The sequence below is a fragment of the Crocuta crocuta genome, unplaced genomic scaffold (assembly GCF_008692635.1).
Source record: "Crocuta crocuta isolate KB4526 unplaced genomic scaffold, BGI_CrCroc_1.0 scaffold48, whole genome shotgun sequence".
In the NCBI taxonomy this organism is placed as follows: Eukaryota; Metazoa; Chordata; class Mammalia; order Carnivora; family Hyaenidae; genus Crocuta; species Crocuta crocuta.
The window spans coordinates 3288204-3307284 of record NW_027533089.1 but is presented as its reverse complement, the minus strand read 5'-3'; the positions used below and the strand labels follow the sequence as shown (position 1 = coordinate 3307284).

At 36.3% G+C, this 19081-nt stretch overlaps 1 protein-coding gene across 6 annotated transcripts in view; it reads right to left on the bottom strand.

Annotated features, from left to right (window-relative positions):
- The window catches only part of SASS6 (SAS-6 centriolar assembly protein), a 57879-nt gene that overhangs the window by 22499 nt on the left and 16299 nt on the right, over positions 1-19081 (bottom strand). For all 6 annotated transcript variants that reach the window (XM_077746044.1, XM_077746047.1, XM_077746045.1 and 3 more), the window contains 6 exons: positions 8001-8192; positions 4374-4568; positions 4184-4273; positions 3928-4107; positions 3486-3567; positions 2666-2802 (listed from right to left, as the gene is read on the bottom strand). In XM_077746044.1, the coding sequence (XP_077602170.1) occupies positions 2666-2802; positions 3486-3567; positions 3928-4107; positions 4184-4273; positions 4374-4568; positions 8001-8192 (876 nt within the window). The remainder of the gene's footprint in view (positions 1-2665; positions 2803-3485; positions 3568-3927; positions 4108-4183; positions 4274-4373; positions 4569-8000; positions 8193-19081) is intronic.

The window sequence follows — 19081 nt, the reverse complement described above, 5'->3', positions numbered from 1 at the left end:
ATTTGCCAATCCAGGAGGCATTAGCATCTGTTATAATAACTAATAATTGAGAGTACTTTCTTAGAGGCCAATTTTATCATGACACCACAAAACTTTGCTTTATTATACAGCATGAGGCTAGGATACCTTTAGGCTTTTTAAAAAGTGGCTGTACAAGCTTGACAAATTGGACCTGGCTTTGAACTGAGTTCAAACAATGACCTCTCTGAACACCTGGGTTCCCTATAGGCCTTCCATTCCTAAAAAAGAGGATGGGGGAAGGGTGGAGTCACAGATCAGTAAGCCAACCAGATATAAAATAAAAATGACTTTCTGCCAGAATGAGTACAAACAGCACAGTGCCTGATGTGGGGCTTGAACTCACAGTGAAATCATGACCCGAGCTGAATTGGGCACTTAACCAGTTGAGCCATCAGGCGCTCCAAGACATGTGTTCTTACATGGACTACTTGAGACAATAACTTGCTTTGCCCACTAATATTCCATATGGTCACACCTTCAATTAGCCAATGTCATGAAAAGAGTTTATTTTTATAAGAGGAAAACTGAAACACAAATCTGAGAAAGCAATTATGTACATCAGTGGTTACATTGACAAAAAAATACCTTTTACATAGTCGTGAAGGTTAAGCCTGTCAAATATTTCAAGTTTGTCATTCAGTACCAGGCACTTATTTCTACACCTTTTTCTAATTTAGCAAAAATCCATTCTTCTCTTTAAACATCAAGTACTATCTGATTTACAAGGATTTAAACTTCAATTAAGTATTTACATTTTAAATCCTCTGCCAATGTTCTCCAACCAAAAATGACCAGAAATGTATCTTTAGGTGCATACCCTGGGTTTACTGCTCCTTGCAAACAATGGAGATTGCATCCTGTAGGGAACCTCGTAAAGGGGATGTGGCAGTATGAAGGTGTTAAAAGGGACTTATTTATTGGACTTGTGTGTTAGGTAGTTTAAGGGACAGTTTAATAAAGTGTGGCTTTGTTGTGAGTTGGAAGCCATCTGTAAATAAGGGTAACTGTATGACTGAGTATCTGAAATAAAATTGTAAATCAGGAGGGATAAATTAAGGCCAAAACTATAATTGGTAATGAAGCAGCAATCAATCATGTTAGCCAGGATAAAGCTTGTGTATTTTTGTGGATTGGCTACGCTCATTTTTTAAAATGGTGTTCACACGTGATATGAGGTGGTCTTGTTTTTGTCTTGATCCATCACAGTCACAAAGTGGCCTTGGCTGATGTTGATTTTCTGTGATACTGTTTGTGCCAACAGGAGGCCCCACGGCCTGGCTGCCGAGCACAGGACAACTCTCCTAGCAACACCAGGGCCTTGCTGATAGCAGCGAGCCAGCTGCCAGATGTAAGGAGCTGCTCTTCTTTTTCTTCTAATTTCTTGCAAGGGAAAAGCAAGAGGCCTGATACTGGGAGCCAGTAAGCTTATATTTCATACCTATTTCCTTTGAGGATCTAGAACTGACAAGACTAATAAAAGGACATTTCTTTTTTTTTTCTCTCCCCCATTTCAAACAGAATTCAGTTTAGGCTCCTCCTTCCATCATAGTTCCAAACTTGAGCATCAAGCCTATTCTCCCTTCTTAAGGTCCCCTGAATACTGTAAGCTTCTCAGCACATTTGTTATTACTTTAGTTATTACTGAATGAATTCTATATCCAATGAAATCTTAAAAAGAAGTATGCCCTTCACTTGGGACAGAGCCAAGGCTCCAGTCCAAGCCTGTAGACAACTAGTCTTGTGTTTTTGCTGCAAAAGGAGATGCTGTCCTTGGCCTTCCCCCAAAAAGGGAATAAACGTCTTAAGTTTGTTAAGTGTTTTCAGGCAAGGCAGAATCCAAAAACCTATGGTTGAGATCAGCTTCTCCTTTATTGCAGCCATAGTATTGTTTGAAGACAAGATTTTGTCCTGCCTTAAGTATCTTTCTTACTGAGTTCCTGCCACGTCTCCCAGTTTCATGTGGTATTTAGAAACATGGACATTTATCTGAATCCTAATTACAAATAAGTAACCTGGAGTCTCACTTCAGATAGTGCACTAACAGCAATGAATACTATCTTTCTACATTTCCAGTGTCCATATTATTATAAGCACTGAAATGGATAATACAATAAATGTACTATGGAATTGTCTTTGTGCATGATCCAGAAATAAATGACAGTAACAAAACCAAAAAAAATAAAATAAAATAAAGAAGTATGCCCTTGAAACACAGCCTCTTTGTTAAGAGCAAGTATACATACCTATATGTCACATTTCCAATGCAGACTTAAACAAACTTTACCTCAGTGCTAATAAACTAGGACTCTAGTCATATTAGTACCAACATTTGAAGTCATGGAAACTTCCTCACAGTCTGGGAATATTTTTGTTTCTAGGAGATGTACTAAGACCACTCACATCATTTTTTTTAAATTTATTTATTTTGAGAGAGAGCATGCGCGAGAGAGAGCGTGAGCGCACAAGCAGGGGAGAGGGAAAGAGAATCCCAAGCAGGTTCTGTGCTGTTAGTACAGAGACCCATGCAGGTCTCGAACTCACCAACTGTGAGACCGTGACCTGAGCCGAAATCAAGAGTCAGACATTTAACCGACTGAGTCACTTAGGTGCCCCACGATGACTCACAATTCAGTTTGAATCTTACCACATGAGAGTTAGGAGAAACCCCACTTCTGATTGTGTTGCTGCTCGAGTGTACAGGTGGAGTGGTGGAAGGGCCCAATACATCTTGCTTTCTTACTAGCTGATTTTCATTTAGCTCTTTATTTAACCATGTGATTACTTAAATAAAAGAACAAAACAAGGTAAATAATTTTGAATATTATTTTTCTAATTACTTTAAACATTTAAAAATTATATTGAAAATTTTAAAATGTTACATCTTTATAACTACCTTATATCATAGGAGACTATAGGTCCACCCAAATTTTTGTCATTAAAGACTCTTATTTTAGCAACCACCACAGAGAACTTATTCTATTACAATCAGAAGCATGTATTTCTGCTAGTCAAGGATCTCTTTCAAGGCTTTCATTTCTAGAATGATACCTTAATTTAAAGTTCCCACTCTTGTCTGATAACCAATACTAAAAACTGAGAAAATATCACAAGCTTGATCTTATATTTTAGTTTCAAATAATTCATGTTACTATTAGATAAATACAGCAATTAAACAAGGAGTAGTGAAGAACTTTAATCAGTGAAGAATTTAAATTATCATCAATATTTTCAACACTCAGTTTTGGGTTTCTACACATGTAACATGGTTTTCTTTAGAATGAGAAGTGTTTTATAGGGCAGCTGATATATAACTTACTACAGTAAAGACATGGAGGCAGATTTAAAATAAATTATTTGTATGGAGCAGTATCTTGATTTACCGAGACTTTTATGAATTCAAATAACATTTTCAGATTAAGAGTACAGTTACACACCTCTTTTACATAGAAAGTTAAAATACTTACGCTTTTCATTATTTTTTAGAAGTTGTTTGCTTTCTTCAAGTTTTTGAACTGTAGCTTCTAATTGTTCTTGTAATTTGCATACCTGAAATATGTCAATCCTCATAAGTATAATAAAGGCTAAATAAAAACTGAAATGTATTTCTATTATTGATTACTATTAACTATTATTAAACAGAATGAATTATAGCTCTCCTGTGTAACTATGTATCTATACTATGTATACATATACTGTACATATATATGAACACTCAAGGTATCTCAGTCATGACAACTTTTCAAGCTGTAATAGGTTAACTTCTGTTGAAATTAATCCTATTCTTCTTGGGAGTAGGGGAGCCAAAGCTATTCTCCAATATAACAAAACAGAAATTTAAAAACTACATCTGAGAAAATTTGTTACACTTTGCAGAGTCACACATGCAAAAAACAAAATATTCACTACCTCTTGCTCTTTAATTCGGAGAGACTGTCCAACATCTTGTAATTCCTTTTGTTCCTTTTGTAATTTTTCTTCCTTCTCAGCCAAGAGTTTCTCTTGCTGAATAGTTACTGTATTTTTCAGTTTCAATTTACCCATTAAAGTTTTCAGATCCCCCTGCAACTTCTTGATAATTTCATTTGCCTGTAAAAGAGCTTCATATGTATTATCTCTACCTAATCCAATGAAATTTAATATTCTGTTATTGTAAAAAACAAACCTTAAGAAGTTCCGCTGATAATGATTTTATTGTAGCTTCAAGTTTTCCTAGTTGTACCTGATTTTTCTCACTGTTTTCTTCTAAAGCCACCTGATACATATTTTTAAAAACATGAATAAGATGTTTGTGTTTAAGAAAAGCATCGCTTGTAAATGTGATCATCAATTTGTTTAAAAATGTTTAAATAGACCTTTTGTTCCTGGATTGTATCAAATGCTTCTTTTGTTCTTAAAACAAGCTGGTCCTTATCCTTGATTTCCTGTTCTAAAACAGCCACTTTTGTTTGTAGCTGATTAATATGCTTTTCTTTTTCATGGCATTCAGCATCTAGGGTAGAATTTTCTCTTCGCAAAGAGAGGACTTCTTGCTTAGCCCGCTGGAGCTCCTACAGAAAGAAAAACAATGATGCGGCAAGAAAAAGAGAAGTTGGCGCACTGTGGTTATTTATAATTAAGATGTTTAAATTATTTTTAAAATGTCTTTAACGTTTTAAAATTCTAATACTGATATCTTTTTTTTTAATTTTCTTTTTAATGTTTTATTTACTTATGAGAGAGAGACAGCATGAGCAGGGGAGGGTCAGACAGAGAGGGAGACACAAAATCTGAAACAAGCTCCAGGCTCTGAGCTAGCTGTCAGCACAGAGCCTGACGCGGGGCTCAAACCCACGAACCATGAGATCATGACCTGGGCCAAAGTCAGACAGTTAAGTGACTGAGCCACCCAGGCAACCCAGTACTGATTTCTTTTAAAAGGATTTGGAAGTCCCTCTAAAGGTATACTTAACTTGTAGATTTTAATTATAATTGTAAAATATACTAATATCCAATTCAATGACAAGGAAAATAATCCTGATTTATGAATAAATTACTACAACTCTAAAATACTAGTAACAAGGATTTTCTGGGATCTTGAAATTTACACTTTAAAAAAAAAATCACTTAGGAGGGCGCCTGAGTGGCTTAGTCAGTTAAGCCCCCAACTTTGCTCAGGTCATGATCTAGTGGTTTGCAAGTTCCTGCCCCACATAGGGCACTGTGCTGACGGCTCAGAGCCTTGAGGCTGCTTCAGATTCTGTGTCTCCCTCTCTCTCTGCCCCGTCCCCTCTCACAGTCTGTCTCTGTCAAAGATGAATAAACATTAAAAAAAATAAAAATAAATAAAAAAAAAAACCGTTTAGGTAATAAATGCCTATCATAACAGAATTTCAAAAACTTAAAATAAATAAATACAAAGCCCTATCATTCTACCATGTAAGCAGGGATTCTCAAGCTACTATGCATATTAAAATCATCTGTTAAGCTTTAAAAACTACGGATGCCTGGATTCATCCCCAAGAGAGTCTTATTTACAGTTAGTATGAGGTATGGCCTGGGCACTAGGGCATTTAAGAATTCTCCAACTAATTCTAAGGGTAGCCAAGGGTGGCAGTTATGATCTAGAGTTAACATTCTGCTCCTTTTATATATATGGATTTTTTTTTTTAGAAAGTGCTCATGCTGGCAGTTTTATAATCTACCTGCTTTAAATATTACAAATATCTTTCCATGTCAACAAATTTGTTAACACTTGGTTCACTCTTAAACAAAAACAAGCAAACATAAGCGTTAGTTAAAAAACAGGTAACTGGGCTGCACAGCAAAGGAAACAACCCAAAAAACTAATAGGCAACCAAAGGAATGGGAAAACATAGTTGCAAATGACGTATCAGATAAAGGGTTAATATCCAAAATCTATAAGGAACTCACCAAACTCCACACCCGAAAAACAAACAACCCAGTGAAGAAATGGGCAGAAGATATGAACAGACACTTCTCCAAAGAGGACATCCAGATGGCCAACACACACATGAAACGATGCTCAGCATCCCTCCTCATCAGGGAAATACAAATCAAAACCACACTGAGATACCACCTCACGCCAGTCAGAGTGGCTAAAATGAGCAAATCAGAGAACTCTAGATGCTGGCGAGGATGTGGAGAAACGGGCACCCTCCTACACTGTTGGTGGGAATGTAAACTGGTACAGCCCCTCTGGAAAACAGTGTGGAGGTTCCTCAGGAAACTAACAATAGAACTCCCCTATGACCCAGCAATAGCACTGCTAGGAATTTACCCAAGGGATACAGAAATGCTGATGCATAGGAGCACATGTACCCCAATGTTCATAGAAGCACTCTCAACAATAGCTAAAACATGGAAAGAGCCTAAGTGTCCATCAACGGACGAATGGATCAAGAAGATATGGTTTATCTATACCATGGAATACTACATGGCAATGAGAAAGAATGAAATCTGGCCATGTGTAGCAACATGGATGGACCTTGAGGGTGTTATGCTGAGCGAAATAAGTCAGGCAGAGAAGGACAAATATCACATTTGCACGTATGGGAGGATTAGGAGGAACTTAAGTGAGGACCATGAGGGAGAAGAAGGGGGGAAATGGTGGGGGAAAGGGAGAGAGGCAAACCATGAGAGACTCTTGAATGCTGAGAAACAAACTGAGGACTGATGGATGTGGGGGAGAGGGGGGAGATGGGTATGGAGGAGGGCACTTGTGGGGATGAGCACTGGGTGTTATATGGAAACCAATTTGACAATAAACTATTTGTTAAAAAAAAAACAAAAAAAAACAAAAACAGGTTACTGGGTGAAATCTAGGACAGATCAGCTAACATCAACCAAATACAGCCAGCATACACAAACCCAGTATACAGTATTCCTAGATAACTTTCATTTTTAACAAAAACTTTATAAAATAATTTTCTAGTATTATGCCATAGTGGTTTTAGAAGCAGACTGCTATCAGACAGACTTGAATACAAATCTAGGTCCTTCTGATTAATCTTATGAATTATTTTAACCTAAATCTCAGTTCCCTCATTTGTAAAAGAAAAGTAACACTTCATAAATTACTTCACTTAATTCTCATAAAAACCCTAATGCATTTGCTTAGCTTAATGCCTGGTACATAGTAAATAATAAATGGCAGCAATTCTCAAGTCAGGCTTTAGAGTTTCCTAAGCACAAGAGACTGGTGAAATGGAATTGGAAGGGTCATGAGCTCAAGTAACCAAGTATACTGATGATCTTTAAATATGCGAGATTTAACTGATGAATTCATGACCTCAATGTATAATAATGCTAGGAAGGAGTCTATTATCAGGGCCAAAGCATCAACAATGTGTCACTATAGCAAGATTTAAAAAAATGTCTCTGTTGCCTGAAGAACAAGGAGTATTAAGGCAAGCAAATAACAGAGTTCCAATCCTTGCTCTTGCACTTACTAGTTATGTGACTAGTTATGTGCCTTAGTTTATCATCTGAAAAACGGGGATAATAATAACTTCTTTAAAAGAACTGTTGCAAGAATTAAATGGGTTACTGTAAGTAAAATAGTTACAGAGTGCCTATCACACAGCATGTGTTCAGTAAGCTTAGCTATTATTATTATTATAGATACAACTTCCTATAGTTTGCTGTTAGGAGGCTGAAAGAGCCAGCCCTGTCAACGTTGAGCATACGGAGACGTAGACACTGGGAGGATATTAAAAGTACATTGATCACTGTGCCAATGGTCTGCTCCTCAAGACCCTAACTGAAAATATCCAATTTTACCTCAGTTCTGTTCTGAATTATCATTTTCTATTGGATTTTAGATGCTCAATTTTTTTGCAAGGTCTGAACTGATTGCCCTAATACCACCAAGAGATCCTTGCAAAGCATCAGAGAAACACCATGCACACAACGAATAAAGTTACCATATTAAAACACTATTTTAAATTGGGGGTGGGGGGAACAAATCCAAACTTCAATACCTCTTCAACAGCAGACAATTTTGTTTTCAGTTCTCTGATGGTAGAGTCTCCTTTATATTTCCTTTCCGTTAGGTCTTTATTAGCTGCTTCCAACTCAGATAATTTGTTTTGTAGTTGCTGGATGTTTCGTTGATGGAGGATTTCTAAATCTTTTTTCTGTTGTTCATGCTGCTGTTGATATTGTACCTGTACCTATTATGTAAAAATACAGTACCACAATTTAAAAAACACACACAGACAAATATAGGAAAACTTGAAGAAAAAAATACCTTAGTTGTTCTATAGAATTATAAAATCTCCCTGTTTTAAAGAGGCTCGATTTTCAATAATGGATTTCATGAAGGAGAAAGGTCAACAAAGGCAAATTTACCATTATGATCTTGTTCTTAATATCTGCTTCTCTTAAACCCACATACATTTAAAAATAATAGTCTTCAAGTTAAGGGAAGAATGACATGATTAGGTTAAAAACTGCACAATAATACAGCGTGAACCTATTTGTATTAAAAGTAAATAAGTGGATACACAGGGAACTTTCAGTATTCACTTTAAGTATCATTTATTATTTCAGTTTTGTACAACAGCAAATATATTTATAATAAAAAAGCCCTAAGTTTATAAAATCAGCAAGGTATTGTTCATTAGTTCAGTCTTACATTTAGTAGCTACATTTTACCCATGATAAAATCTATTTATTTTAAGATTTTATTTTTAACTAATCTCTACACTTAGTGTGGGGCCTAGACTCACAACTCTGAGATCAGGAGTCATGCACTCCTCTGACTGAGCCAGCCAGGCACCCAGAGGCCATGATAAAATTTGAACATGGTAATAACCATGTAATCTCATGCCTGTTTGAATCACACCACAAGCCTATCTTAATAATTTCTATTGATGAACACTATCAAATTCTAAATACCTTTCAAAAATACAGTATATTTTTCTGATTATGAAAATACTTAGATCTATTCCTAATAAATCTATACCGACATCACCCATACACACAGTACACACATTTAACTAATTAAGACTAAACCATTTATACAATTTAATCATGATTCTTATTCCTTTAGCAATTGTACCTTCTCATACCACTAAAACACTCAGTAACACTTTAACAGCTGCACAATATTCCATTCTATGGATATACTATAATTCATTTAAACCCTACATTAACTATGGACATGAACTTTCCAATTTTTCATAATTAGAAATAAAACTGATTGTTTTTATACACAGACATACATCTAAAATTTGGATTATTTCCTAATAATCGATCACAGCTGAAAAAAAAGTAAACAAATATAAAACTTGATACAAGTTCCAAAACTACATTCCAAAAAACTTGTACCTATTCAAAAATTCCCACAGGAACAGGGGAGTGTCTCCCTCATAAAATACTTGAATATTTTATGTAACTACTTTAAAATTCCCTCATTTTTTACTCTTAAATACTGAGAACTGAAGGTTGATGGGGGTGGGAAGAGGGGAAAGTGGGTGATGGGCACTGAGGAGGGTACTTGTTGGGATGAGCACTGGGTGTTGTATGGAAACCAATCTGACAATAAATTACATTAAAATAATAATAAAATAAAATTCCCTCATTTTTTGAAAAATGGAAAGAAGAAGGGAACCAAAGAGATAAAAACAGAAAAAGTTCACAAAACACTGAAAATGCAGTGCTGGAAAAAACACTGAAAGAGCAATCAAGAAGAATAAAAAGAGTAAACTGGTAAAACTGCTAACTGTCAAAGAAGGTAATCAAATACACTGAAGGCAATAAAGGCAGTAAAAACAAAGTACTGGTTTTATCCAATGATCATTAGAATTTTGAAGCTTTGGTTTAAAAAAGAGTGAAGTGTGAGGGATAGGGCAACATTCACATTTTCTACTGTTTACTGCAGGTGATTCTGATTTTCTACTGTTTACTGCAGGTGATTCTGATGCACACTAAAATTTTAAAAGCACTGCCTATAGAATATCAACAAGAAGAGAACAGTGGCCCAATTTTAAATTCTCAATGAACTGATTCACAATCCTATTAGAATATGCAATAACAAATACAAACAACTCCCTCAGTCACTTTGGAGTCATAAACAAATGCATTTATAAGTGCATCTTTAGAATTTGAAAACACCAAAAAAAATTGAAATGACAAAAATTAGTGAACAGGTAGAAAAAACAGTATAGAAATAATATAAGAAAAACTCATTCTTCAAAAAGGACCAAAAAAATCAAACCATCCAGTCTCATTTAAAAAAAAAAAAAAGATGAGCGCCTGGCTGGCTTGTCAGCTAAGGCTGCACATCCAACTCTTGATTTCAGCTCAGGTCAGGATCCCAGTTGGGCCCCGCCTTGGACCCCATGCTGGGAGTGCAGCCTGCTTAAGATTTAATTCTCTCTCTTTCTCTCTCTCTCTCCCTCTGCCCCTCTCCCCCACTCATGTGTTCTCTCTACTTCCCCCCAAAAAAGACAAAACAAATTAAGAACATGTGAGAAATGATATGAAGATTTTAAATATCATAACACAGGGGTGCCTGGGTGGCTTAGTCGGTTGACCGTCCGACTTTCGCTTAGGTCACGATCCCGTGGTTCATGGGTTCGAGCCCCGCGTCGGGCTCTGTGCTGACTGCCAGCTCAGAGCCTGGAGCCTGTTTCAGAGTCTGTCACTCCCTCTCTCTCTGACCCTCCCCTGCTCACGCTGTCTCTCTCTCTGTCTCTCCTAGAAATAAATAAAACATTTAAAAAAAAATTTTAAATATCATAACACAATGTGTATGATATTGTACTAATGCATTTACAAAAAATTTTTTAATGTTCTATTTATTTTTGAGAGAGAGAGAGACAGAGTGTGAGCAGGGGAGGGACAGAGAGGGAGTGGGAGACACAGAATCCAAAGCAGGCTCCAGGCTCTGAGCTGTGGCACAGAGCCCAATGTGAAGCTAGAACTCATGAACCGCAAGATCATGACCCAAGCATAAGTTGGTCGCTTAACCGACGGAGCCACCCAGACACCACTGTTCTAATACATTTAAACACACTGGTGAAATACATGGCTCTTTAAGGAAATATAAATTAGCAAAACTAAAGAAATGATAGAATATCCAAGCAGACCAATATCATGGAGGAAATGGGAAAAGAAAGATAAATGCCTCAAAAAGTCACCAGATCCAAATGATAAGAGGCTAAATAATTCTATCATACCATCAAGGAACAGATAATTCCTTGTTTTTTTGATAGTTCCAAAGCATAGAAAAAACTGGGAAATGTTTTCATTTCATGACACTAGCAGAATTCTAACACCATAGCCTACAGTCCATAATTTTAACATATAGACTAAGGGTTCAGACAAAGGATAATCTCAGACCAAATTCACTATAAATATATAGCTGGCCCTTGAACAACACAGGTTTGAACTGTGCAGATCCACTTATACGTAGAATGTTTTTCACAGTACTGTAAATGTATTTTCTCCTCCTTATAATTTTTTAATGTGTTTATTTTTGAGAGAGAGAGAGAATGAGAGCACAAGCAGGGGAGGGGCAGGGAGAGAAGAGAGGGGGACAGAGGATCTGAAGCAGGCTCTCTGCAGAGAGCCTTGATGTGGGGCTCAAATTCATGAACTGTGAGATCATGACCTGAGCCAAAGTCAGACACTTAACCGACTGAGCCACCCTGGTGTCCCCTCCTTATAATTTTCTTAACATTATCTTCTTTTCTCTAGCTTACTTTATAGTAAGAATATAGCATTCAATACATATAACATACAAAATATGTGTGATTTATATTATTCATAAGGCTGCCAGTCAACAGTAGGCTATTAGGAATTAAGTTTTGGGGAATCAAGTTATATGGAGATTTTCAATTGCAAGGCAGGGTTGGCACTACTAATCCCCATGCTGTTCAAGGATCAAATGTAAATACAAATGTCCTATATTAAACATTCATAGATTGATTCAACAAGATATTAAATATCTCTTTGACTAAGTATTACTCTAGGAATTCAAAGATGGTTCCACACTTACCATTTTTTAAGTGTATTTATTTTCAGAGAGAGAGAGAGAGCGAGCGAGAGCGAGCGAGAGAGAGAGGGAGAGAAAGAGAGCGAGAGCAAGCTCAGGGAAGGGACAGAAGGAGAGGGAGAGAGACAGAATCCCAAGCAGGTTCTGCACTGTCAGCCAGGAGCCCAATGCAAGGCTCAAACTCAAGAACCATGAGATCATGACCTGAGCCGAAATCAAGAGTCAGATGCTTAACTGGCTGAAGCACCTAAGTGCCCCAAAAATCCATTATAATTTATTATTAGATACAAGTTAAAAGAATGGCATGATCATTTGATTAAATCCCCCCGATTCCCTTTATCTGACTTAGCACTCTTTGGATTAAAACTCTTAAGAAGTAAGGAACAAAAGAAAACTTTTTCAGACACAGAGCAAATATCATTGCTGAAGGGAAAATATTTTAAGTTATTTACCAAAAAAAGGATGGAATGAGGAAAGTATTCCACCATTAATTAGCATTTCTCTGTATGAGAGGAAAAAAGACATTAATATTAAGAAAACATAAATTGACATTTTTTAACATTAATTTGTTTTTGAGAGAGAGAGAGACAGACAGACAGACAGAGCATGAGCAGGGGAGGGGCAGAGAGACAGAGACAGAGCAGGCTCCAGGATCCGAGCTGTGAGTTGTGAGCACACAGCCTGATGTGGGGCTCGAACTCACTAACCATGAGATCATGACCTGACCCGAAGTCGGATGCTCAACCAACTGAGCCACCAGGGAACCTCTCATTTTATTATATATTTACCTGAAAAACCCAAGAGAATCACTTTCAAAACTATTACAATATGTAAATATAATCTACAATTAATGGGTGTGACATTAATATACATCAGCAACAAACAAAATTATCACTGGTGGGGCATTAGATGGTCCAATTTATTAAGAGCAAAACACTGTAAAGTCTCTAGACAACATCTAGTAAGAACTGGAAAAGAAAAAAAGAAAGAAGTGGGAAATAAAAAGTAAACTATAAGCCTGTTTTAAACAAATAAGGCCTGAATAAATAAAAACATATTCTTGCTAGTGGATAAAAAAAATTGCAAAGATATTAGTTCTCTCCAATACTCCAGAAACAAGCTCAAATACAAAGGAATTTACTATATATATTAATGGTTGCACTTTAAGTCAGTGGAATATATGGTATTGGAACAAATGACTAATCTGGTATTGGAACAAATGACTAATTTTATGTCAAAAAAATACCTATCTTACACTGCCCTCCACAAAAATATATTCCAAACAGATTAAAAAGTTAAATACAACAGGGATGCTTCGGTGGCAAAGTTGGTTAAGCATCCAACCTCAACTCAGGTCACAATCTCGTAGTTTGTGAGTTCAAGCCCTGCCTCAGGCTCGCTGCTGTCAGCACAGAGCCCACTTCAGATCCTCTGTCCTTCTCTCTCTGCCCCTCCCTGCTCATGCATGTGCGCACCTGCGCACGTGGCACTCTCTCTCTTGCTCTCAAAAATGAATAACAACATTTTAAAAAGTTAAATACAACAACAACAAAAAAACAATGAAAGTATTAAAAGAAAATACTGGAGGAAACTCTCTCATAGTCTTTGGTTGGCAGAGGCTTTCCAAACATTAAATGAAGCTTTAAACCATAAAAAGACTGACAGATTTGATGACATTAAAATAAAAAGAACTATATACAGCAAAAGATAATAGTAAAAGTCAAAAACAGGCTGGGAGTAAATGTTTATATGATAAATGATAAATACATAATATTCCTACTTTACACCATACAGGAATGAAAAAGGCAAGCCACAGAAAACATTCACAATGCACATATCTGACAAAGGACTCATGTCAAGAATATGCAAAAAATTCCTACAAATCTATAAGCAAAACACTAAAAATCCAATTTAGAAACGGGCAAAGGGCACGTGAGTGACTCAGTCAGTTAAGAGTCCAACTCTTGATTTCATCTCAGGTCATGATCAAACAGTTCCAAGCATAGAGCCCCATGTAGGGGCTCTGCACTAACACTGTGGACTCTGCTTGGGATTCTCTCTCTCCCTCACTCTGCCACTCTCCTGCTCATGCACTCTCTCAAAATAAATACATATTAATATATATATACACATATATATATACACACACGTTATAAATTAAAATGGGCTGAAGATTTGAACAAGCAAGAGAATTCTTGAACTTCACACGAGAATACTCAAATGGTCAGTATTCATATGAAAAAATGCACATTACAACGCACCCCCAGAATGGCAGTGTAAACTGGTATTTCACTTTAAAACAAAGACTATAACAAGAGACAAAGAAGGACATGGTATTATCATCAAGGAGACAATCCAACAGGAAGATATGAAAATTGTAAATATTAATGCACCCAACATTATGCGTAATGCACCAATGGAAGCACGCAAATACATAAAGCAGCTAATAACAAACATAAAAGAGCTAATTGATAATAATACAGTAATATTAAAGGACTCTGACATCCCACTTACAGATCATCCAAACAGAGTATCAACAAGGAAACACTTTGATTGACTTTGAATAACACATTGGGTAAGATGGATTTAACAGATAAATCCAAAATATTCCATCTGAAAACAGCAGAATAAAAATTCTTTTCACATAAAATATGCTCCAGAATAGATCACATATTAGACCACAAAATAAGTCTCAATTAATTAAAAAAATCAGTCATTACATTCATCTTTTCTGACCACAATGCTATGAAACTGGAAATCAAAGAGAAAATCTGGAAAGACAACAAATATATGGAGGTTAAAAATAACATGCTAGTAAACAATGAACGGGGCAACCAAAAAACGAAACAGATATCAAGCATTATGTGGAGAAAAATGAAAATGTAAACAAAATTGTTCAAAAATCTTTGGGATGAGGCAAAAGCTGTTCTAAGAGGGAAGTTTATAGCAAGCAATACAGGCCTACCTCAAGAAGCAAGAGAAACCCCCAATAAACAATCTAACCTTACACCTGAGTAAGACAAAGAAGAACAAACAAAACACCAAACCAGTAGAAGGAAAGAAGTAATAAAGATTAGAGCAGAGAGGGGCACCTGGATGGCTCAGTTGGTTGGGCATCAAACTCTTGGTTTTAGATCAGGTCATTATCTCAAGCCCAGCATTTGGCTTCACACTGAGCACAGAGCTTGCCTGAAATTCTCTCTCTGCCCCTCCCTTGCTCATGGGCACTCTCTCTCAAAATAAAAGAAAAAAGAATAAAAACAGAAAGAAAGAGAAAGAAAGAAAGAAAGAAAGAAAGAAAGAAAGAAAGAAAGAAAGAAAGAAAGAAAGAAAGAGAAAGAAAAGAAAGAAAGAAATGAAAAGGAGAAATAACCACTCAACAAAAATACAAAGGGTTATAAAAGATTATGGAGGGGCGCCTGAGCGGCTCAGTTGGTTAAGCATCCGACTTTGGCTCAGGTCATGATCTCACAGTTTGTGGGTTCGAGCCCTGCATTGGGCTCTGTGCTGACAGCTGAGAGCCTAGAGCTTGTTTGAGATTCTGTGTCTCCCCCCTCTCTGCCCCTTCCCCACTCATGCTGTTTCTGTCTCAATAATAAATAAAAACATAAAAAAACTTATTTAAATAAATTATGGAAAACTGTATGCCAACAAACTGTAAAACCTACAAGAAATGGATAAATTCCTAAAAACATATAACATCCCAAAACTGAATCAGGAAGAATTAGAAAATTTGAACAGAATGATTACCTACAATGAAATTGAATCAGTCCTCAAAAAACTTCCACAAACAAAAGTTCAAGACCAGATGGCTTCATAGGTAAACTCAACCAAATATTTAGAGAGTAGTGAATAACTGTTCTTCTCAAACTATTCCAAAAACCAGAAGAGGAAGGAAAGTTCCAAATTCATTTTAGGAGGCCTGTATTTCCCTGATACCAAAACCAGATAAAGATACATATTGCAAAAAAAGAGAAATACAAGCCAATACATTTTAAAAAATTATTCCCCACAATCAAGTGGGATTTAATCCTGAGTTGCAAGGGTGGTTCAAAATTCACAAATCAATGTAATATATTACATCAATAACAGAAAGGATAAAACCATATGATCATGTCAATACACACAGAAAAAGCATTTGAGAAGGTACAAGATCCATTCCTGATAAAAACCCTCAACAAAGTGTGTTTAGAGGACACGTACCTCAACATAATTAAGACCACATATGAAAAACCCACAGCTACCATTATACTGAATGGTGAAAAACTGAGAAATTTTCCCCCTTAGATCAGAACACAAGTATGTCTAATCTCACCAATTTTATTCAATATAGTACTAGAAATCTTAGCCACAGAAATCAGACAAGATGAAGGAATAAAAGGCATCCAAATTGGTAAGGAAATAAAACTTTCACTACTTGCAGATAACATGGTACTATATGCAGAAAACCCAAAAGACTCCACCAGAAGTGGAGAGCTAATAAATGAATAAATGAATTCAGTAAGGTCACAGCACACAAAATCTACATACAGAAATGCACTGGATTTCTTTCTCCCTTCCCTCTCCCCCTCCCCCAGCTCACAGCCCAACACAGGGCTTAAAGTCATGACCCTTGGGCCTCAACTCCTGACCTTGAAGTCAAGACCTGAGATGAAATCAAGAGTTGGACACTTAACCAATTGAGCCACCCAGGCACCCTCCCACTGTATTCTATACACTAACAATGAAGCACAGCAAGAGAAATTAAGAAAGCAATCCCATTTACAATTGCATCAAAAATAAGGTACTTAGAATAAACTTGGTCAAGGAGGTGAAAGATCTATACTCTGAAAACTATAAAATACTGATGAAAGAACCTGAAGATAACAAAAACAACTGGAATGATATTCCATACTCATGGACTGGAAGAACAAATACTATTAAAATGTCCATACTGGAGTATCTAGGTGGCTCAATCAGTTAAGTCTCCAACTCCTGATTTCAGCTCAGGTCATGCTGAGGTTTGTGGGGCCAAGTCCTGCATCAGGCTCTGGGCTGACAGAGCAGAGCCTGCGTGGGATTCTCTCTCTTCCCTCCTCTGTTTGCACTCACTTTCTCTCAAAATAAACAAACTTAAAAAAAATGTCTAAAGCACCCAAAGCAATATAGACATTAAATGCCATCCTATCAAAATATGAACACCATTTTTCACAGAACTAGAATAATCCTAAAATTTGTATGGAAACACAAAAGACCCTGAATGGCCAAAACAATCTAGAAGAAAAAAAAAACCCTGGAAGTATCACAATTCTGACTTCAAATTACACTACAAAGCTGTAGTAATCAAAACAGTATGGTATTGGCATAAAAATAGACACAAAGATCAATAGAACTGGACAGAAAGCCCAGATATAAACCCACGATTATATGGTCAATTATTCTATGAGAAAGCAGAAGAGAAAGTCCAATGGGAAAAAAAGAATAGTCTTTCCAAAAAAAGGTGTTGGGAAAACTGGACAGCTAACCTGCAGAAGAACGAAGGGGACCACTTTCTTCCACCATACACAAAAATAAACTCAAAACAGATTAAAGACCTAAATGTGAGACCTAAAACCATAAAAATCCTAGGAGAGAGCTCAGGCAATAATTTCTCTGACACTGGTTGTCGACATTTTTCTAGGTAGGTCTTCTGAGGCAAGGGAAATAAAAGCAAAAATAAACTCTTGGAACTACATCAGAATAAAAAGCTTCTGCATAGCAAAGGAAACAAGACTAAAAGGCAGCCTACTGAATAGAAGATATTCGCAAGTAATATATATATAATAAAGGGTTAGTATCCAAAATACATGAAGAACTGTTACAACTCAACACACACACACACACCACAAACAATCCTATGAAAACATGGACAGAAGACATGAACAGACATTTCTCCAAAGACATACAGATGGCCAACAGGCACATGAAAAGATACTCAACATTATTCATCAAGGAAACCTAAATCAAAAGTACAAATGAAGTGTCCTTTCACACACCTGTCAGAATGGTTACAACTGAAACCACAAGAAACAAGTGCTGGTGAGGATGTGGAGAAAAAGGAACCCTCATGCACTGCTGCTGGGATTGCGAATTGGTGCAAAGTGGAAAAGAGGATAGAAGTTCCTCAAAAAAATTAAAAATAGAATTACCCACAGGGGCACCTGGCAACCTCAGTCAGAAGGCAATGCGACTCTTGATCTCTAGGTCATGGGTTTGAGCTCCGGGTTAGGTGTAGAGATTACTAAAGAAAATGAGTAAACTTAAAAAAAAAAAAAAATAGAACTACCCTGCAATCCAGTAATCACACTACCAAGTACTTACCCAAAGAATACAAAAACACTAATTCAAAAGGATATATGCACACTATGTTTATTGAAACATTACTTATAATAGCCAAATTACAGAAGCAACCAAAGTATCTATCAATAGAAGAATGGATAAAGAAGATGTAGCATATACATACAATGGAATATTACCCAACCATAAAAAAGAATGAAATCTTGCCATTTGCAACAACATGGATGGAGCTAGAGTATAATGTTCAGCGAAATTAGTCTGTCAGAAAGACAAATACTGTATGATTTCACTCGTATATAGAATATCAGAAACAAAACAAATGGACAAAGGTAAAAAAAAAAAAAAAAGAGACAAACCAGGAAAGAGACCGTTAATTATAGAAAACAAATTGATAGTTATCTGAGGGAAGGTACAGGGGCAGATAGGTGAAACAGGTGATAGAGATTTAAGAATAGACTTTACATGATGGTCACTTTTCATTATTCAGTAGTTGAATAATGTAGATTATTCTTGAGTCACTATACTGTACACCTGAAATTAATATAACACTGTATGTTAACTATACTGGAATTAAAATAAAAAACGTAATAAAAATTTTTTTTACAAAGAATATGAGGAAATAAGTACTATCATACACTATCTTTTAGGTTCCATTTGGTATGACCTGGCTGGCAAATCTGCAATATCCATTAATATCTTATATGGGTATACTGCAATCTCACTTCTAGAACAAAGAATGTCCAT